Below are 22446 nucleotides of genomic sequence, written 5' to 3' on the forward strand. Positions count from 1 at the left end.
CTTTGTTGTGCAAAGTGCAAAGGTTATTGTTGCTGGTCATTGTTCAGAAAATCCTCCAGGCTATATCTAAACTTTAAAAGGTCTGTGTCGGCAGGCGCAGGTCAAGTATGTGCGCGCGTGTGCACACGCACACGCTTTTGAGTAGGTAATGTGAAATAATAATAATAAAAATATACATGGAAATCTTTTCTATAATCTGCATATTTTTTCATTAATGGTGTTGTGGTTTATTTTAATGACTCAAAACCGCGTCGTACAAGGCCCGCGGGAAGGAAAGGACGCAGTGAATCGGCCTTCATTACATTGAAATATTGTCTGTGGACATCAACAAGTAGTGACAAGAAAATAACTATCTTTACCCAAACAGCACCGGCCCAGCGACAGACAGAAAACGAGATGCTTTTTTCAATGGCAAGACCAAAGCAAGGCCGATACTCTCTTCAGCACGGATGTTGATATTACCTTTATGGGATATATAACTCCATCATGTTGGACAAATCTGTGTGTGATGTCTCCATAGGGGAGGAAACTGTCGACGCCCGCTCGCCTAATTTCGCTTTTCTCTCTCTAATGAACGTGGGGCCCATGGGACCGACTCTGGCCCGGGGCGGTAAGCTGACACTGGCGCACTGTGTGTGGTATCCAGGGCCGGGCTTGATGGAAAAAGCCTGCTTCCACTCATGTCAAAGTCATTTACTCAGAGCAACCCCCCGCTTACACACGCACGGTAAAGACCACCACCTCTCCATCTCTCACACTCCTCTCCCCGGCCCGGCAGCGCGACAGTTTGTTTTTGTTATCCTCCGGACCAGTTTTGGAGGAAATTACGAGCAAAATAAGACAAATAACACAAAACGATACGTTCTTGTAGCTTCAAACGTTGCGTTCGTCCAGATGTGATGGTATAGGCCCACATAAATGTGTGGGGCATCATGGTTTCATTGCTGGCTGAACCCTCTGTGCATGGTGTGCTGGTCTATTCGCTGTATTTCGTGTCAGGAAAATGTTTCCGTTGTGTCGCACATTGGGCTGAAATCACGGCTTCATGCAGGACTGGGAAAAATCTCGTATTTTATCTTGCGCGGCTGGCGTGTGGCGCTGTTGATTGGGATGTCTGGGGGAGGCTTGATAGATGGCTTAATTGCGTGTAGTGCGAACTGGAGAGAGAGGGGGGGGGGGGGGGGGGGCGCAGGAGGGAGGGGACGAAAGAAGGAGAATGAGGGGCTTTAACTCTGCTGCAGCGCCGCCTGCCCGAACGGTAAGTGGACATGGGCCAGATTTGGCAGAGGGTGGAGAGAGAGAGAGGGGAGGGGGGGCTCTATTCGTCACTGATTTCAGGGAGATTTGCAGACGGAGAGTGAGGACGAGGAGGGGTGGGGGGTCTCGCAGAGGGAAGAAAGATTTATGGAATGATAGGTGGTCGAGCTTTGTTTGGCTGGACTGTTGCGCGCACTAAGTCGAGGGGTTTTCGAAGTTTCCTTCACTTTAGGGATTATTAAGGCGGGCGATGGCCACCCGGCGCGCCACAGAGCAGCACTCAGCGCCACTGTGACACCCACTGGAGCCCCTGTGTCGAGCTAAAGCCCTGGACACTGAGTCTCCAGTGGATAGACAGCTCCCCCCCACACTCTCTTCCTCTCTCTGACAGTGCGTACTCGGCGTGCGTTCTCCATGCGTAAAGAGAGAGTCGTGCGTAACGGGAGAGTCGTGCGTAACGGGAGACAGGTTTCACTCCATTTTGCGCTGGGATTCTGAGGACCACTGGCGGTGTAGCACACAAAGGACGTTGAAGGGACACTGACCACCGGATCGTAACATTTTTTCCTCTTTTCATACATCTCACAGCCCATTTTTTTTCTCCCTCCCTCTCTCTCTCTCTCTCTCTACGCCAGTCGTGCGTCAGAGCTGACATGACGACCGAGACCCCTCAGCAACAGCTGGACCCTCCGCCTCCTCTGAGATCCAGCCCGGCGTCCGGCGTCCTGCACCCCGCCATGCTGAGCCCACAAGCCGCCACAGAAAGCTCGTCTACCGCGGTCAAGGGAAAAAAGACGACCTCAGGTTTAAGACGACCGGAGAAGCCACCGTACTCCTACATCGCTCTCATCGTTATGGCAATACAGAGCTCTCCCACCAAACGGCTGACGCTGAGTGAGATCTACCAGTTCCTCCAGGCTCGATTCCCCTTCTTCAGGGGCTCCTACCAGGGCTGGAAGAACTCAGTCCGGCATAACCTTTCGCTTAATGAGTGCTTCATCAAGCTGCCCAAAGGGCTGGGCCGGCCGGGGAAAGGCCACTACTGGACCATTGATCCGGCAAGTGAGTTCATGTTCGAGGAAGGCTCGTTTCGTCGCAGACCCAGGGGGTTTAGAAGAAAATGTCAAGCCCTGAAGCCCATGTATCGGATGATGAACGGCATAGGCTTCGGCACCTCCATTCTACCGCAGAGTTTCGACTTCCAAGCGCCATCCGCGACCCTCGCTTGTCACAGCAATAGCTACAACTTGGACATGATGAGCAACTCAATGGCCGGGGGGTACGACGGGTTGAGCGGCGGCCACCACGTACCCCACATGTCTCCGAGCCCCGGATCCACATACATGGCGAGCTGTCCCGTACCGTCCAACGGAGAGTATGGACCGGACAGCAGCAGTAGTCCCGTGCCGTCCTCTCCAGCCATGGCCAGCGCGCTGGACGGCCACTCCCCGTACGCTAGCACATCCGCACACTGGGCGTCCTCCGGCGGGTCCCCCTACATCAAACAGCAGCCTCTAGCCTCCAGCAGCCCCGCATCCTCTGGTTTACACTCTGGCATGTCGCCTTACTCCCTGGAGCAGAGCTACCTTCACCAGAACGGCAGGGACACCCACACTTCCGACATATCAGGTAAATCATTTCAAATTCAAATACATACTGTATATATGGTGGATCATGCTGGGGATTATGGACAGCAATAACACATTTAACCCTCATCTAATATCTCATGGGGTTATAATCAAAGATGCATATTAATAATCCTCTCTATTTCCAGCCCATCTGCCACACAGGCCTAAACTGCAATAAAGCAATCAATGCAGTTGTTTTAGTCTGCGCCAATGGCCTGCAACAATCATTGTTTTAATGGACTGAAAATTCAATTAGTTGTCAAATCTTTACATTCAACGAATTTATAAAATATCCTCCATGTCTAAAATTATGGATTTTCTTTCTTATTCAGAAAGGATAAATAATGTCAAAGGGATGGCTACAATTCATGCATGGAGATTTACAAAAACAAATCAGCTTTTTAGGTGACGGTTGTGTGCTTTAATTTAGTTTTATTTTTCTTCTTAATATTTCTAAGTGTAGACTAACATTGACACTTAAACGTGGCCAAACATTTCCAGAACGATTTGACTCACTTTTTTAAATAAATGACAACATAAATGATATATAAACACATCGTGTAAGCCCATACATTGGCCTAAACTTATTCAATAAAATAAACGCCAGACACAAATATTTGTCCTTCATCAATAGGAGATGGGCTTGAATTAGTGATTTGTGCGCAATATATTTCCATTTCAAGTCTGCACGATGAGAAAACAGTTAAATTCCAGATGAGATCCAATGGAGGCAAGTTTATATCATGCTGTAGGCTATAGGATATGTGCCTAATTAACAAAGTTAGAAAGCTAGAATTACACATGAACACTAGTTTTTTTGATCGCTTTAATTCACCTTCCCGGTTCATGCTCATTTAGTTTAACATAACACACTGAGGCTTTACTAAAGTCTAGGGATTTCTCCGAGGCGAATAACCCATGCTGAAGCCCAAAGGGGTCTTGGAGGTTAACTAAACAAAGACTGTGCGGGTCGGACCACACTGAGGAGGATTTCAACCACCGAGTATCCACAAGAGACGGAAGGCCGTGTTAAACTTTACGCGGCGTCTTCAGCCTGTTTAGAGGACAAAATGTGTGGGACTGCACATGCAGAGAAACTAGCCTACTGTCAGTCAGAACCTGTGTTGTCTGTGAAAACGGGCGCAGGGCGGTGAGCTGTGGCCCTGGAGGATAAAGCCCGTAGTCTTTCTCTGAAAAACACAGTCACATCTGGAGTCCTTATGACCTTGACGAGCCTGGTGCTGCCCATTTATTTTTCTGTGTCTGGAAGACAGGCTTATTTATCAGACATTTGACTGTCACTGAATGTGATTTAAAATATTCTCCTGCTCTTCAGCAATATTCAATTATACAACGTGTTGCTATTGTCTGTTAATCCGTAGAAAGAGCTGTGTTAAATGGATGAAAAGCAGATAAAAATAGGCCTACTGCGCATTTTTGAATTTAAATTAAATGGGGCACACACACACACACACACACACACACACACACACACACACACACACACACACACACACACACACACATACACACAAAGCGGGCATTATTGCGCTGTGTCAACTTAACAGACCACACGCTTGTGGAAGGTGCATGTAGGGCAAATGTCAAAAAATTATTAAAGATATTTCTCCTGTAGTGGCTTATGCAAACAGAAAAAAAACTGTCATCAATTTCTATAACTGGCTGAACTAATATGAAAAGGGGTAAGATAGGCCTGGGGCAGCTTTCCTTTGGAGTTGTTGTTTTTATAGGCCTATAATGCTTTGCCCTTCCGCAACAGTAAACCATATTTATTAGTTTCAAAATATTCAAGTAGGGAAACGGGACAGGGTCAAGGCTACCTTTTTTTTGTAGCCTTCTTGAAACAATTGTCTTAATTGTTTTACTTGTTTACAAATTCAAATTCAGATTCAAATTCAAGGTTAAAGAGAATAAAAAAAGTTTGCAGTTAAAGAGAATAAAAAAGTTTGCAGTTTGCTCACTATGCTCAGTAAACACTTTGAAACATTTGCCATATAAAACACTGATTTCTTGTTAATACAGAGTCCAGCAGGCCTACATACAAACAGATACGTACTATATAGGCTGCAACAGTAGACCGCCAAAACTAGACTTACATTTTCAGCAAATTGCCTTTCTTGGAGAATAATAATATAAATAATATTAAAAGAAAATTATTTTCCATATATACCATAATTAACATTTAGTCCTAAGGTAATAGGCTAATCTTGATTGTATTAACTTCGTTTTTTTTTTAACCATTCTCAATTTCTTCTCTCTTGTCCATTTAGTGGGAATTCCACGTTATCAGAGCCATTCCTCCGTGTGCGACAGGAAGGATTTTGTGTTGAACTTTAACGGCATCTCCTCCTTCCACCCCTCGGCTGGCGGGTCCTACTATCACCATCACCACCATCACCATCACCAGAGCGTCTGTCAGGACATCAAACCCTGCGTGATGTGAGCTCTGCCCCGGCGCAGTGAATGTGGACATTGAGAGAAAACTTTAAGTCGACGGTAACAATGTAACTGCGTGTCCGTCCGCTTATCGATGAAAACAAACAATCGGACAATTTGTTGGAAGATTCATACCAGGATGTAATGCGGTATTAGCTTTCACATGTTTGCCTCCCGCAGCCAAAGTAGCGTTTGGTTGGACTGAGAAACTATGCATTGAAGGAAATGAATGAAGAAACCCCAGAGGCCTACAAAACCACTTTGCCTAAATGTTCCCTGACAAGCGTTTTCTTCTTCAAAAGAAGTTTCAAAAACACGACTTTGATGTGTTTGCTCTTATAACACGTGCAAACAAATATATTCTATATAACTATGTTCTATCCTATTAGAGTAACTACACACACAATGCTTTAGGCTAACATGAACTGCAACAAACTTTGCACTTATTGTATAATCCCTTTGACGTTTGCCCAATTTTGTCTTGTAAAAGGTTTCAATAAAGCTGATATATTTTAGGCTATACACCCAGCCTTCTAGCTTCTTTCTATGCACATTTATATCATGGAAAAGTCATTTAAATGGCTTTAAAAGGAAGTGATTTTTGGACTGCATAATAAACAATGTTCCCATTATATATTGCATATTGCTTTCTAGCAATATGACCCACTAGGGTCAGGATTTAGTATTAGACTACTATTATTCTCTAAAATTAGTGACACATTGCCAACATTTAATAACGGCATTCAAAGAAAAATACATATGACAAACTAGATTTTAAATGTTCAATAGCTGGCTCCAAAATAGTTGTTTTGCATATTATCTATCAGTGAAACAAACCTTTTGTCATACATATACAGTGCCAATACCAAGTGATGTGCTTTTAATGATATTTCTGATTGAGACAGGATAATCATCATTAGAGTGATTTTATTGTGAAATGGTTTATAACAAATTTCTGTTTGGGTGTGTCAGCTGCTGTTATACTGAGGGGAAATGATTGTTAAGGAGTATGTAGAAGAGCACAGTGTTACAGGGTTACGGTTACTTCTGCACTGACCTGCGTCCATTGTACAGTAAAGCAATATGCACGAGTCCAGTCCAGAATAAGAACTACACAGGCCAATATCCTTAAAGCAGGAACAGCAGTACACTGATGAAATGAGGTGTGTGGCTCAAAAGACCAATGTCCTCTGAAAGGTAGATAATAATGTAAATAGATTTACTAATAGATCGGCCTATTCAGTGTTGTCACTTCAAATATTTCAGTATATTTCCCCATTTTGCATGTTTCATGGCCACCTCCAGCCTGCCTATACAGCTGAAAGTGTTTTGCGTCCTTAGGCAGCTCCCTTCCATGTGGATATCAAGGGTTGCCAACATTTGAAGAAGTCACATAAACAAATGAAACGAGAGGGGCGCATTTATGGAAATGCAACAACATGGTATTTTTAGAGTGCGGTAAACAGATCATGCTCACAGAGAGCTGCCCCGTCTGACAAACAGAAAGCAGACTTGGGCGGTCGCACTTGTGCTACTCCAATTTTTGTCTGCATAGCTTTTGGTCATGAATCAAACGCAGCATCCTTCATGACTACCATACTTGTATAGATAGAATTTGGCAGAAGCAACTCGTATTAAACCACTGACATCATCACAGGTTCTTCTATTGCTTTCTGTTGAGTTATCACTGAGTGTTCAGTGTCTAAAATGCCCTAAATGTCTCACAAAGCATTTTGAATGGCTGTTTAATATCTCTTACTTGTTGTAATGGTACACTACACAATGGTTTTCTACTTTCAAAATATATTTTCTCATGAAGCCTAAAACTGATTGTATGGGCCAAGCAGGTCAAGCAAAACGCATCCAGTGTTAAGCTGTTACACTACTAGCCTACTAACCAGTATTCATCCTATCTCATATTACAGGGAGTTGGGAAGGATCTGGCAGCATATCATACATGGTATTTAACAAAATGTGAACTTTCCAGTCAAAAAACATCTGACATTTCACCCAAATAATTTGATGACCCTTTTTGATCTTGAGACCAAACTTTGCATCCTGAATGAGTCTCTGGAAAACACTGCTTTACGCAATGGGTGGGAACAAATGAATCATGCTGGTCTCACTGAAGTGCCCTTCCTCTGGTGCTGTGCGGACTGTGGGGTACAACAATATCATCTGGACTTGGGAATGTCCATGTTCCATATCTGGAACGGAGAGGGAGGGAAGGAATGCATCAGCAATCACATATTAAAAGGAAAAACGTGTTTGAGAAGACTACAAAGTCCTTTCTAATTTCCTTAATGCAGTCCACTATGATGAAAAGGTACAAAGATTACTGCTGCTGGGTTTTCCATGTTGGAGGATCTTTGAGGGCGGCTGGACTTTCAATATACAGGAGTATAGCTCCATCTAGTGGTCGACAGTGAGCTACATGGCTGAGACAGTGATACATGGTACCATTTCTATAGCAGCACAACAGAAACTCATACCGTACACTACATTACAGTGACCAAAGAAACCAAAAGTTAAAATACTGCAGTTTTTCTCAATTGCTTAAAACACATTTTCTGAATCACTGTCAACATTCTCAAAACTGCAAATTCACAGTTTATACACTGTGCAGCACAACACTATATTTCAGCTGCAAAAGCCCCGAACTCACTCAAAATGTTTAACTCCTGTTTCAGTCCATCAATGAATACAATCAATGTCACCAAAATGAAAGTTCCCTTTATCATTGCTTACAGCCAAGACAGGAAAAATATATGACAGTGTACCCTGAAAGTGTGTTCCTTTACCTTGTACTATATTGAGTCTGATACAGTAGTCTACTATAAAATACTGTCACATTACTGTCATTTTCTATGCAGCTGACTGCATAGTTGTCAAGCTGTCAAAGATTATGATACAAAAACACTAAATTCCACAAAAATAGTTATTCACAGATTTCCCATTGTGCACAGTACAATACCAGATCACTGTAATGTATGTATTATATGTGTGTTCAGTTTATTGACTGTTGGTTGTACAATTTTACATGTAAGGATTTGCAGAATTAACCTGAAGCTGCTGACCTTAACTAGTGACTAACTTGCAAGTTAGAAAATAGCACTGACTGTAATGTTAACTGTCAGTTATGTTAACTGTTGTACTCACATTTATGAGCTGGTTATCAGCCATTCTTTTTTCAAGTTTTGTCAATCATGTCATATTGTGGGCGTGCTCAGTGAGGTCAGCCTTCCTGGGTAGGATACTCCTGTGCATCCTCCACCGAAGGAGACTTCAGGAGCAGCTTCTCTTGTCTCCTCCACTATTGGGACAGCAAGCAACATCGTGGAAAGGTGGAGGTAGAGGAGGAAAGGTGGAGGTAGAGGAGGAAAGGAGGAGGCAGAGGAGGAAAGGAGGTAGAGGAGGAGGAAGGTAGAGGAGGAAAGAAGGTAGAGGAGGAAATGAGGAGGTAGAGGAGGAAAGAAGGTAGAGGAGGAAAGGAGAAAGGTAGAGGAGGAAAGGAGGAGTGATTTTTGGAGCTTTGGGATGCACCCTATAAGTAATTTCCATCCCCTGCATAACTTTTTTGTCTTTTTAATTATATACTTTTACAAGTATGGAATCCTATGTTGTCTTTCTATGTCACACATATGTACGTTTTGTGTTGTACTTTGTAAGGACTCGAGCCAGACTTGAGTCACAATTTTAATAGCTTGAGACTTGACTTGATGCATGAAGAGAAGACTTGAGACTTGACTTGACTTGTACTTTGATGACTTGAAAAGGTTTCTAAAGTCTTGAGAAAAGATTTTGTGTTTGTGTAAATGACTTGGATTGAAAGTGATGAGATTTGTTCCACCAGACGACTGAATTTAAATTCTGTTTTCTGAATTTGTATGGAATGATTTATTGAAGTTGAAACAGATTATAGAAATCAAACTCATGATGCTCTTACCAAGTTTTTATACTATTATACTACTATAGACACCTCAGGTCTTTGCTCTTACGTATTGCAAATTGGTTGTTTTGAATTAAATACTTGAAATGCATAAATATGGGTTGTTTATACAGGGCAGTGACAATGGGGCCCTCCGCTGACCTGGACCTCTATAATAATCAAATTCCTCAGTTTGGCCTGAACAGTTTTAAGCCATTGTTGAGAGCATATTTTTGTCGGGTTCTGCCATTGATCTCATTATGGTGTACATCTGTGGAAATTGCCAATTGCCAACTGTGTCCTTTGTATTTGTGCACAAATGTCTGTCCTCTGACAACCCTTTTCAGTTTCCTGAGGAGTGTTTTTGATTGATTTATGGCTTTAAAACCAGCTTCTTTGGCCTTTGTGGGGATCCTTGGGTCTTGAAGTGGCCATCTTTGGTGTCATGGAATATATTTACTGATGACCATGCATTCAGTTCTGTAACCCTGACAAAGGCTACTATAACAGAAACTTGTTCTGTAACCCTGACAAAGGCTACTATAACAGAAACTTGTTCTGTAACCCTGACAACGGCTACTATAACAGAAACTTGTTCTGTAACCCTGACAAAGGCTACTATGACCAAAACTTGTGTTTTTGATATTAAGTTTTGTCTGTTGTTTTTCCAAGAGTCTCTGAATTATTTCATTGTTTTGGGTCACTATGCTGCAAAGGAGTAGCCTGGTGTCCAGCCCTTATGAATCGCAGTCTTCAGCACTCTTCGAATTTGCATGGTGATTCATTAGGAATCGCCATGCAAATTCGAAGAGTGCCGAAGACGCCAGGCTAGCAAAGGAGCTGAGTGACGGCACAAAGAGCAGAGTGTATTTTACAACTTGTTTCATACATTCATACAGTCCAACTGGAGGAAACAAGACTGAACATCAACAAACCAGGAAGGAAGACCATGCTTTATTCAATGAAGTGCCTAACTCAGTTATGGACAGCCATGTACGTGTCCCTCCATTACATGCCATTATTAATTTGCTTCCTTTCAGTCTGAATGTGAAGCCCTCTGTGATGAAGCCTGCAGCTCAGGTGAAGAGGAAGGCAGAAGAGCAATTGCTGCAGACGTAGGTCACACCCCTCAACAGCGCCTCCACAGTCCCAGAGGAGCCACTGCAGAAGAGGCCCCGGAGGCCCAGTTTGGCTGCATCCCCCGTAGCTCCCGCCTCCAGCGCTGCCGCCTCCACCTCGGCAGTGGGCGACTTGCAGGAGCGCCTCCACGACCATCTAGTCCTGCACACCGATATAGAGGACGACCTGCTGCAGGAGCTGTTGGAGATGAATCACAGCTAAGGGTTCCCACAAGCAGAGGCAACATCCCACCACACCTTGTTTGCCTGGTGCCCAGTAAAAACATTCAAAATGTTCATCTGATTATGCTGTGCTTTTGTGACAACCTTGCCAACAGAGCACTAAAGGTCAGAACTTCAGAGTAAGTGAATATTCCAAAATGCATCAAGGATGTTTAGGATTGTTGCATTAGGATTGTTTTTGTCTTCATCAGTTTGATGTGGTTTATTCAGAATGTTTCCACTCTGATCTTATGGAGTGAATCTGCTTTCTATTTTTGTCATTTTTATTGATGTTGTCTCTACATTGGTCTTAAAATGTAAATGTTTGACTGAAATTATATATATTTTTTAACCCATGGTTTTATTCAACAGCCATACTTTTAAATCACTGCTACCTGGGATAACTTTTGTAAGTGCTCTTGTCTTACTCTGTGAATGAACAGCTCAGGGACTGTTTCTGATGTTTGTATGCTCTTTATGTGCTCGACATACAGTATACACCATATTTCATTTCAACAGTGCTGTTTAGTTGTTTGAACCCTGATGTATTTTTCTTTTGTGAAATTGTAGCATTGGTTTATCAGTGTGGTATGAGAAAAGATCAACTTGTTCATTGGTTCAATGCTTTACTGAATCGTTTAGTATGTTAGATCACTGGAACAGCTGCCATGTGTATTTCATGTTACGCAGTAGGAATTAGACCTTGTCTAGTCAAAGGGGATTAATGGACACTGAAAGGATCAAAAATTGTTTAAAATCAAAACTCTTCTAAAGCTTTGATTTATGAAACGGTTACCAGTAAACACTTATTACTGATAGTATATGGATAGTCTCTATGTGTCCCTTTTTCTATGTGTGGTTATTATTAGACCATATTTAGGGGTCCAAGCAGGTAGTGATGGAACCCTATTATATTTGCTGGAGTTCTTCTTTCTTTCTTTCTTTCTTTCTTTCTTTCTTTCTTTCTTTCTCTCCACTAAAAGTGCCTGCAGCTCAGAAACTGTAAGTCCTACAGCAACCATATTTGGCAGGTGGGCTCCTATGGCCCCCAACTACTCAGGCAAGGCAGCCCACACACATTGACCAGATAGTGGTGCTATAACAAGCAACTTTACGTTTTGGCCAATAACTTTTGAACCGCATGTAGTAGAGAGAAAATTCTTGTGTCCATAGATTCTGTGGAAGGTGCTGAGTCCAACCCATATATCACTTTCAATGTCCACCATTGGATTTTCAGCCATTTTGAATTATTTAAGAAACACTTTTTTCGCAGCTCCTCTTAGGCCGATTCACACAAAACTTGGTGCGGACAATCTTGGGACTGTCCTCTTTCAAAGCTGTATAAAGGTTATTGATAGGCCAAATGGTTTGGATTTTATCGACCAATACATTTTTTACGAAACATGCCTTAACACTAAATTGTGGCTTATTGCATAATAACCAAATCTTCACAGATATTCAAAGTCAAAAGTCAAAACTTCAAAAATTCATAAAAAATCATTAACAAATGTTAATATTTTGAAAACTGAGCATAGGGTAGATGGAAATGTACAGCCACAAATAGTTTGATAAATTGACAATGTGATATGTTCAAGATAGTTTGGTCAATCTTCATGAAACTAGAGCTAAATGATGTCTGGACTCTCAAGATGATGTCCGTAAAGCCATGTGTAAATTGATTAATGTGGGGCACTAGTACAGTTATAATATTCTTTCTGAGGCTTTCAATATGGGTTGGACTATAACCTATGATCTATCACTTGTCTCTTTGTTTTGTTTCCCCACGCTGAACACCAAGGTGCAAGCTGGCAGAGTGGTTAAGCTCAGGTTTTTGGAGCACAAGGTTGTGAGTTCAGGTCCCAGACACAGTGGGAACTTTTGAAGTTTCATGAAAGTAAATCAACTGTGCAGAAAACTCAAAGCAGGTGTTTGAAATCATCTGTCAATGGCAAAATACCCGATTGGCATCACTGATTGGGGTTTGGCCAGAAGTTTCAATCCAGGAGTGCAGCAGCAGTTTTCTGGCCCATGTGATTTAGTATTGATTTATTCGTTAATGACGTACAACTTTATAGTTACTGACTCTTCATCTATAGTCATTAGCACTGTCAGTAGGCTGCAGTATCACACTACTTCTCCGTTTAGTTAGTTTCTCCTCAAAAACCCCATAACAGGAGTTTAGCTCACTAGGTAAAGCATCAGCCTCTCATGTGGACAATTGTGGGTTCAGAAGTCATAAGTTTGGCCATTGCAAAAACCTTCACCAATGTGGTTGCAATGATAAACTTGATAGAGGTCACCGGCCAACACAAAATAACAACTTGAATGTATTCTGAGAAGTGAGCCTGTTGACATGTACATTTTGCATGTAAGCATTTTGTGTTTTTAGGTAAGATATCTACAAGTCAGTTCTTGGCTCTTTGCATTGCGGGTTTTGCAATTTGAACGTTTGTTGTGAAGTTTGACTCAAAGGAATCACAAAAGAAACTATAATAAGCAAAACTAAATGAATCTCAGCTGCACTGCCTTCATTTGGAATGCTGTAACATTTTCCAGATGAATGACAGTGTTTAAACTTTTTTTTAATTGGATCCTCTCTCATGTCTGTGTGGAATATGAGAAATGTAATTCACACAGGGAGGAGGATGAAAAACACACACACGCTTGTACACAAACACAGACACACACACATGCACACCCATGCACACATACACATAAACGCATGCACACATGCAGTTCAAGGGTCATTACAAATGTTTGGTAATTCAATGCATAGGCTATACCACCAGAATATAATGTTCATTCAGAATATAATGTTAATTTTGAATGAATACAGTAAGAGGGTAATGGGGTGTGATGGGAGGGGGTAGGAGCTAGATATGATGATGATGATAATGATGGTGATGATGATGATGATGATGATGATGATGATGATTAATATTACTATTATTAATATTATTAGTAGTATTCATATTGTTATTATTATATTACTATTATACAGGCTTACTTGGAGAAAACGTATGTTTTGTAACTGTTACAGATTAGATTACAACAGAATAATTTAGAGCTGAAAAGGAAAGAAATAGGGACTTTAAGTTACTTTATCTGTACTTCTAAATGCAAACCACTTTGACTACTGTATATTTATATACATAGTGCATAGAAGAAGGAAAATCTGTTGATATTTATGCAAGCATGCAACCTGCTATTAGTGATTAAAATAGGTTGTCATCTTCTCCTACATTCTACAAGGCAAGCAACGTCAATCATTTCCCTCCTGCAGCAAACTGCAGTCACATTGCTCTCATGGCATGTTGGTTGTTCCCATTCAACTTTGGTTCATCCCAGGCTGAGGCTGGAGGCTGAAGGCTGGATATAAACAAAGATATTAGCTGTAAACCTTAACATGTCGAGGTATATAAATATCCCAACTCAGAAAACCCAAAGGGTGCAGTTTGCCTGTCCAATCAATTCTCCAACAACACGACTAACATAGCAGAATTTTTTAAATAAAAAGGTGTTTACATGGCCAGTGTCATAGCCGTGTTTACATGACCAGAGCTTGATACAATAAAGGATAAGATCCACCCTTCTGCTTCATCTTTCTGCAGCTCATTGGGTTTTCTTGTGGCATGTACAGCAGTGATGAAGTGATCAATTTAAAATGTGGGTAAAGGCGGGTATACGATAAATAAAGAAGTGGGTAAATTGTGTTTAGGTGGGTTTGCCCCTAACACAGCTGAGCCAATCATTGGAGAGCTGGCACACACATGCTGCAATGCCCAAGTGACGTTTTAGAAGCATTTTGATGTTTTAATTCTGTCAGAATTAAAGAAATCCTTCTCAACTGATTTACTGTAAATAGGTCAGACCCTAACCCTAAAAATTACAGCAATAGTCCTATATATTATATATTACACCTTTATTGACAGTAGCCCTTAGGAATCATATAGCCTATTTCTTTTTTATGAAAAAGGGCGCAATGTGTTGGTAGAACTTTTTTTGCAATGACAGGGAAAACAAAACCAAAGGATATTAAGGTGATATAAACTTTTATCTCCAAATAGGCCTACCACTCTCATTAGCCGAACATTTTCCATCATTGAACATCTTGAACATTTTTATGTTAGAGCTGAACGTCCTCCTTTTCCACTTGTTTTGCAAGACATGAAACTGGGAAAAAAAAAAAAGTCTCCACTCCATTAGACAAAAACCTGCAAGATCTGCTGACAACGCTGCGAGGCCTAATATCTTGTAGTTTCTAACAGTAAATGTGAAGTGGAAGGTATTCTACAAATACAAAACAAACTGTTGTAAAAACAGTTTATAGGCTAAATGATTTTAATTTGGGGCAAATATAGCCTAAATGACTGTATGGGCCTAACATGAAGATGATGTGATTATTTTATAGCCACTTTTACAGAGTTATTGAATTTCGACAGAGACAAATAAACCTCCCACTGCTCAATTTTCATCTAACCCAAAGACAGTAATTAAATACTGCGTGGTTATTCTCACACAGGACAATTATGCAGCAGTAGGTCTATTAAATCAACAACAACAAAATCTTTCTTTATTGGGGCCTTTCGGAGACAATCGTATCCAATGGGTGTCCGTGGCCTAATGTGTGAATATATTTGGGGGTCCTTGACATGAAAACGTTTGAGAACCGCTGCTCTACAGCCTCCACCAATCACATGGAAAAACTGCCACATATTTCATGTTGTTCGTTGTCCGGTCCTATCTGTCCAACTCTTCCAAACCCTCCGCTGTTGTGTATGTGGAGCCTCCGTGGCCTTGAGCGCAGCTTTCCGGGCCAGAGAAGCTCCCTCTTCAAACCAGACCCAGCCGGCGCACTCAATACAAGATAAATGTTTTGCACATGGGTGATTGGCAGTTATTTATTTGAAAACCAATCCCTCTATGCTCTTCGGGTTTATGCGTGGGTTTGAGGTCCTGGGTGTTTTGAGTATTTTGGAATTCTTCTGTGTTTAATTAAGCACTTAATATAAACACTGTTGATGACAGAGTGAGGTGGAAGTGCCCGCAGAAAATTCATATCCAACCCCAGAAAGGAGGGCGGCTTTGTTTAAAGTAACACAAGACTAAAAACCGATGGAACGAAACCGATAAAAAGCTGTATTATTTTAAATTTGAAAACTGAATTACAGCGAGAGTTCCCTGCGGAGTTGTGCGGTAATATCTGCACGTACTCGGGCTTGGTTTATTCTCGACTTGCTGCTGATGATAGTGCACGTGCATCAACGTGCCAGTAGATGGCGCTATGGTACTATATCAATAGGCTACGGATTCCGTCTGCCGTCACACACACACACACACACAGACACACACAGACACACACACACACACACACACACACACACACACACACACACACAGTTCAGGTTTCACTACAAAAGTTTGGTAATTCAATACAAATGCTACCAGAATATAACAGTTTGAATGAATACAGTAAGAGGTTTACATGGGGAGCTGGGGCTAGATATGATGATGATAAGATAAGATAAGATAAGATCAGATAAGATAAGATAAGATAGCACTTTATTAATCCCCTTGGGGAAATTCAGGTGCCACAGCAGCAACTGGCAGACAGTAGCTACCAAGGAAAACAAGTACAGTAAGTACAATAAGATAATAAAAAAGAAGAGGTGCTAAGATAAAACAATAGAGGTAATGTACATAATATAGAGACTATATAATAATAAATGCGTATTCTTACATATTCTGTATATATACATAATCAGGAGTTCAGTCATTAGTGTGGATGAGGGAAGGGGCTGCCACTGCCTCCAGACTGTCCAGTTTGACTCCAACAGCAGAGCCAGCCTTCTTCACCAGCTTGTTCAGTCTGTTGGCTTCCCCTTCGTTGATGCCGCCTCCCCAGCACACCACAGCAAAGAAGAGATGATGATGATGATGATGATGATGATGATGATGATGACGATGATGATGATGATAGCTAGAAATGAAAACGAGAAACAGTAGCTAGTTGTTTTACATTGCAGACAATAAGAATATATATATTTATTTATTTTTTTACTTTTCTACCAAATCACCCAACCTGTCACTGCCAGCTGACTGCAGAACTTGGTGAGTTTCAAGTCTGAAACAAGATGCAGTGGAGATGTATAGTCAACAGAGTACACACCCACACACACACACACACACACATGGCACACTGGCAGACTCCTGATAACCTGCTCCCATCAAGTGCACTTGTACGTACTGGCCTTTGGGGGGCGCTAGTGTGTCATCTATTGAGGAGAGAAAAGTCTCAAAATCTACATCAAAAGAGCTTCTGAATCTCTTTAGGCTCTCCGTAGGCCGCGCAGGGCTCCCCTAAAGAAGTATCCTACCTTGTTCTCTGGAGCCATTTCTGTGTTTAAAAGTTCTCCAAAATAATTCCAATTAATTGTACTCATCTTAAGCATCCATCTTTAACAAGCATAACAATTCAGTATAGTCCTAAAATATCTCTATAGGGACTTATAGTTTCGCTGTGATTTTTGGATAGTGTCCTTCTAAAAAAATATATTATAGGATTACTGTAGATGTTTTTCATTAGGGACTTTCAATTCCAGAAGATAGAGGGACATTTCCTGTAGACATGCCTGCTTCTTTCCTGAATACTGGAAACATTTTTGGTCTGGTGGTGGTCAGATGGCCCGGTACCAAACTAATAGAGACGACATAGGGGATGACCTACGGTAACTGTTACAGGGACTTTACAGGGACGTCTTCAGAGAGGAGGGGAGATACTGTGCTAACTGGGGGGGGGGGGGGGGGTATTAGATGTGGCAATCACGTCGCTTTTCTTCGCGTGCAAGACAAAGGAGGGATCGGGTTGTAGCCTACCTCTTATGTGTATTTGGTTCATATTGAGTCTCCTGTGTGCATGAAAATCGCCAAACACAGTTGCACATACATAGTTGTTTAGTTGTTTTCTTATATTCGTACTAATTCAATATGCACAAATGTATATGCCAGTGGCAATAATAATAGTAATAGTAATAATAATAATAATAATAATAATAATAATAATAATAATAATAAACTGCATGTGCTTTTTCCAAATAGTTGTTTGCATTCATTCCCTCTCCAAAACGTTGTGGTTTAATATGGTATTGTTGTGATAGGCCAAATCCACAAGGACTTTAATCTACTGAGCTGTTTGGCTCAGTTGTGTCCAAATACACGTGTAGTGAAAACTTTCGTTTTTGATATTGTAGTGGTTGAATTTTGGGCCTAAATAGATTCGTTAAACTTGGTTAAGTACTGCTGCGCACATTAACCAAAGGAGAAATGGACCTGCCTTATGTGTGTGTGTGTGTGTGTGTGTGTGTGTGTGTGTGTGTGTGTGTGTGTGTGTGTGTGTATGTGTGTGTTTGTGTGTGTGTGTGTGTGTGGCTGCGGGTCGTAATGTACAGTGAGGACATTCCCCATTTGTTAGCGTTATCCTTTTTTTTCCTTTTTTTATACCAACAACAACATCCCTGTTGATATAACAGGCTTAGGGCCTACACTCTAAAAGTATATGAAGAAAAACAGCAGAAACCTCTCTGTTCCTGTAAGAGAGCAGTTCATGCCTTTGTTAAATGTTTCAGGAAAACCCCTTTTGACATTTTAAATCATGCAGGCAGAACTGTTGAAAAGATTTTATATGTATGCTCCATTTATTACCCTGAAAGAATACAAACACTCACAAACAAGCATTTTCTTCTGCTGAAACAATTTCTTGGACAGAATCCTTAACTTTTACAACCACAAAATATGCAAGATTTTTTCTGCATAGGTCTACAGTTTAAGTACATTTAAAGTAAATGCGTGAACATCTCAAGAAATTGTATTAAAATCTAAATGAATGAATAAAACGGTGAAACTTAGAAGTACATCATAATAAGTTTACTGAACATTTATTAGGCCTATCAGTGATAGCCTACAATAAAAAGGTGGATAAACTATGACCTCCAGTCGGTGATCATCATAAAGCAACCAATCACCAATATGAACAACAATTATTTATATTTTCAGAAAAGCATTATTTGATGTTTTTTCCCCTTATTTACCCCTATATCGCCATATATCTTCAGTTTAGCATAAATTATTACGATCATATACTGAATATGAATATCCTGATTATGAATTTACATCACAAAGATTTATGTCAACCTAAAAAGCTGGATAAACTCTATTCCACCCTCCACTGCATCCCTGTTTATAATGAAATATCAATATCTACATTGAAATTGTGATTTAAAGAGGCCTAAAACACAGGCCTAGTAATGAACGCAGTATAACAAAACCTAATGCTCTCTAAAGGTCTGGGGGGATTTTGATGGCGCTGTTAGCACCCGTTCAGTGTGAATGACATTTGGAGGAATTGTTAGGTCTCAGCTTCAAAAATCCCACCTCGGTCTCAGCAGCCTCTCACACCCAGGGAAGCTTTCTCACCCGGCTCAGCCAAATGATCTTCATTTAACCTTTAATTAGTCTCCCCATACCGCCCACTGGCACTGTCGGGGACCAAGAGGGAGGCATCCGCACTCTTTCATGTGCCTCTGTTTGTTTATTCAAAGGTTGAACCGCAGCTGATGATAGTTCTCCAGTGTGGAGCCTCATTAGTTCATTTGGTGCTCCTAATCCGAAATATCGAATGTCCTCCACTTATTTGGGCCTAATAGCTGATTAAATGATACCAAATATTTTTAATAACATACATTTGTGCTCATGTTAATTTTGTATTGGGCCTAGGTTTGGGCCCTGATTTCACCCAAATATGACAGAATGCACTTTATGTCCTTGGCGAATTTGTGGTGAGCTATTTTGGAACATATTCACATTTACGCAAACCTTTGACATTTCAGAGATGAAGAAGAGGGCAGACCAATTTAGTCTGGCCATACAGCCTGCCAACCCATTATCACTTTCTCGTTTTCAAAATAGGCAAGCGAGATGGTATTTTATAGTTTACAACTTAATAAAAAAAATAACAATAATAAATTGCAACGTTTGAAACATTAAATCACTTTTTGAGCATAACAGTGGCACACCCTTAGCAGTATTATAATAATCCCATGTCTGAACTTAACTAGGGAGACAGGGAGAGGGAGAAAGAGAGAGAGAGAAAGGAGGGGGAGGTACTTTTTTTTTGCTATGCAGCTTTTCCACAGGTTCATTTCGTCCTCCAATTGGATGGTGGAGCACACATTCGGGGAGGAGCAGCCAGGCAGAAAAATGTAGAAAAAATGCTGTAGAGACTCATGCTCCAGCCTTACTTAGCCTACTTAGTTTCCCAAATGTTCACCGCAGCAGTCTGCGTCCTCTCCGATTTACCCTGGCGAGCTGTAGCTTAAAAGCGACTTCCAGCCGATAGAGAAAGGAGAGGAAACGTGGAAGCGTAGCACACACCGACGTCTGAAGTTTTCTTGGGGGGAAACAGCTTGGAGAGGTTTTACGCATTGCGCAGGATGCAGGCGCGCTACTCCGTGTCCAGCCCCAACTCTTTGGGAGTCGTACCGTACATCAGCAGTGACCAGAGCTACTACCGGGCCGGCGGTGGATACACCGGGATGCCTGCGCCCATGAGCATGTACTCTCACGCGGCCCACGACCAGTACCCGGCCAGCATGGCCCGGGCGTATGGACCATACACCCCCCAGCACCAGCCTAAGGACATGGTCAAACCGCCGTACAGCTACATCGCTCTCATCACCATGGCGATCCAGAATTCACCGGACAAAAAGGTAACCCTGAACGGGATTTATCAGTTTATTATGGAGAGATTCCCTTTCTATCGAGACAACAAGCAGGGCTGGCAGAACAGCATACGGCACAATCTGTCCCTCAACGAGTGCTTTGTCAAAGTGCCCCGGGACGACAAGAAGCCCGGCAAGGGCAGCTACTGGACTCTGGACCCGGACTCCTACAACATGTTTGAGAACGGCAGCTTCCTACGGCGCCGGAGAAGGTTCAAAAAGAAGGACGTGCAGAAGGAGAAAGATGACCGGGACAGGCAAGGCAAGGACCCCTCCGCCCGCACCCCAGGCCGCGAGCAGGACCAGCCGGTGCAGGGCTCGCAGCCGGTGCGGATCCAGGATATAAAGACGGAGAACGGGACCTCCACCCCGCCGCAGGCCGCGTCCCCGACCCTGAGCACCGTGCCCAAGATCGAGAGCCCCGACAGCAGCAGCAGCATGTCCACGGGCAGCCCGCACAGCGTGCCTTCCTCGCGGTCGCTCAGCATGGACGGACCCGAGCATCACCACCACGGCCAGGCCCCGGCGCAGGGCTTCAGCGTGGATAACATCATGACCTCGCTGCGGGGGTCGCCGCAGGCCGAGCTCTCCCCGCCTCTCATCGCGTCCCCTCGGACAGGTATCACCCCGTCACTGTCGCTAAACTATTCCCCCAACCAGACCTCCGCGTACAGCTCGGCGCCGTGCAACCAGAACGTCATCTCCACGAACTCCAACGCGACGTATCACTGCAACATGCAAGCCATGAGTCTGTACGCCGGGGACAGGGGGGGCCACCTGGCGCCCTCCACCACGGTGGACGAGACTCTGCCCGACTACTCCATCACCACGACCACCACGTCTCCGCTCGGCCACGGCAACCTGAGCCAGGCGGGCCAGGACGGCCACCACGCGCACCAGGGCCGGCTCGCGTCCTGGTACGGGGACCTGAGCCACCTGAGCCCGGGCTATCCGGCGCAGCAGCAGAACTTCCACTCGGTGAGGGAGATGTTTGAGTCCCAGCGGATCGGGCTGAACGGTTCTCCGGTCAACGGGAATAATAGCTGTCAGATGGCCTTCCCCTCCGGCCAGTCCATCTACCGCACCTCAGGAGCTTTTGTTTATGACTGCAGCAAGTTCTGAAAGCAGAAAAAATGTGTCTTTTAAATTAATAACTTTAATATATATTTTCCTATATTTTTTTGTACTTTTACATCGTCTGTACGGTCTTTTATTCACACCCCGAATGGACATAACAGATTCTTTTTTGCTCTGGTGTGTGAGACGTGTGTAACACCAAAAACACGTAAGTTTTTCCCTCTCACTTTGAGAATTGTTTATAAAGATGGCTTAAATACCAGCTTTTATGACTATAAACTGTAAATTATAGCCTATATAGTAATTTATTTTTTAGGAAAAGGGAGTGGTTGGATATTGAGGACCAAACACTAGAAAGTGTTTCCAATTTTCTTGCTGCCTTTTATTGTCCCAGTTCTTTTATAGAAATAGAGGGGGAACTTGTAGCCTATACTGACTTATTCTATTCATTTTGTCTTATTTGTTAAAAAAATATTTTGAAGGCATTACATTTTGTTTGTTTAATAAAGTGCCGTCTATTTGATTTTAATTTGAGTGATTTATTAGCACTTGTTAGTTGCAGTGATGTTGGTTGCTTAGTGATAATACTAAAAGAAGGAAACATTCTCAAATTGGTAGGGCTAACCAGGTATAATTATGTTTGAGGTGTAAAAGGTTTGACGTGTACATGACATTACATGTCTCCTATTGCAAAACAATGCTTTTTACTAAACGTGGTCTATACACAGGGACTGTATTGCATTACCTGTGTCTTCATTTAGTGGCGTTGCGTGGCGTAGCACATATATCTTCCACTGGCCTATATAATGTGTGAAACAAAACACTTAAGGTAACGTGGTAATCAATTAACCCTATAATGAAAGACTCATATTTTTTTGAAGAAAGAATATTTCATTAAAAAGTGCGAGGGGGGTCTGCGGCCTCCTCTGCGCTCCACAGGCCAAATTCAATAGCAGCCTCATTCAATATCAAACTGAAGCGAG

The 22446-nt window shown here is 42.3% G+C and overlaps 2 protein-coding genes across 2 annotated transcripts; both read left to right on the forward strand.

The window, feature by feature from the left end:
* Positions 1-1417: 1417 nt before the first annotated feature.
* Positions 1418-5862, forward strand: foxf2b (forkhead box F2b). Its single transcript, XM_071918416.2, has 2 exons — positions 1418-2886; positions 5177-5862. The coding sequence occupies exons 1-2, from the start codon at positions 1911-1913 to the stop codon at positions 5347-5349; spliced, it is 1149 nt and encodes a 382-aa protein (XP_071774517.1). The 5' UTR covers positions 1418-1910; the 3' UTR covers positions 5350-5862.
* Positions 5863-19850: 13988 nt separating this feature from the next.
* Positions 19851-21992, forward strand: LOC139926643 (forkhead box C1-A). Its single transcript, XM_071918415.2, has one exon. The coding sequence runs from the start codon at positions 20099-20101 to the stop codon at positions 21506-21508; it is 1410 nt and encodes a 469-aa protein (XP_071774516.1). The 5' UTR covers positions 19851-20098; the 3' UTR covers positions 21509-21992.
* Positions 21993-22446: the final 454 nt, after the last annotated feature.

The sequence above is a fragment of the Centroberyx gerrardi genome, chromosome 9, assembly GCF_048128805.1.
Source record: "Centroberyx gerrardi isolate f3 chromosome 9, fCenGer3.hap1.cur.20231027, whole genome shotgun sequence".
NCBI classification, from domain to species: domain Eukaryota; kingdom Metazoa; phylum Chordata; class Actinopteri; order Beryciformes; family Berycidae; genus Centroberyx; species Centroberyx gerrardi.

Coding starts and splice junctions, on each gene's coding strand:
- LOC139926643 (XM_071918415.2), top strand. CDS start 20,099: ATGCAGGCGCGCTACTCCGTGTCCAGCCCCAACTCTTTGGGAGTCGTA.
- foxf2b (XM_071918416.2), top strand. CDS start 1,911: ATGACGACCGAGACCCCTCAGCAACAGCTGGACCCTCCGCCTCCTCTG. Junction 2,887..5,176: donor CCACACTTCCGACATATCAG/GTAAATCATTTC, acceptor TTGTCCATTTAG/TGGGAATTCCACGTTATCAG.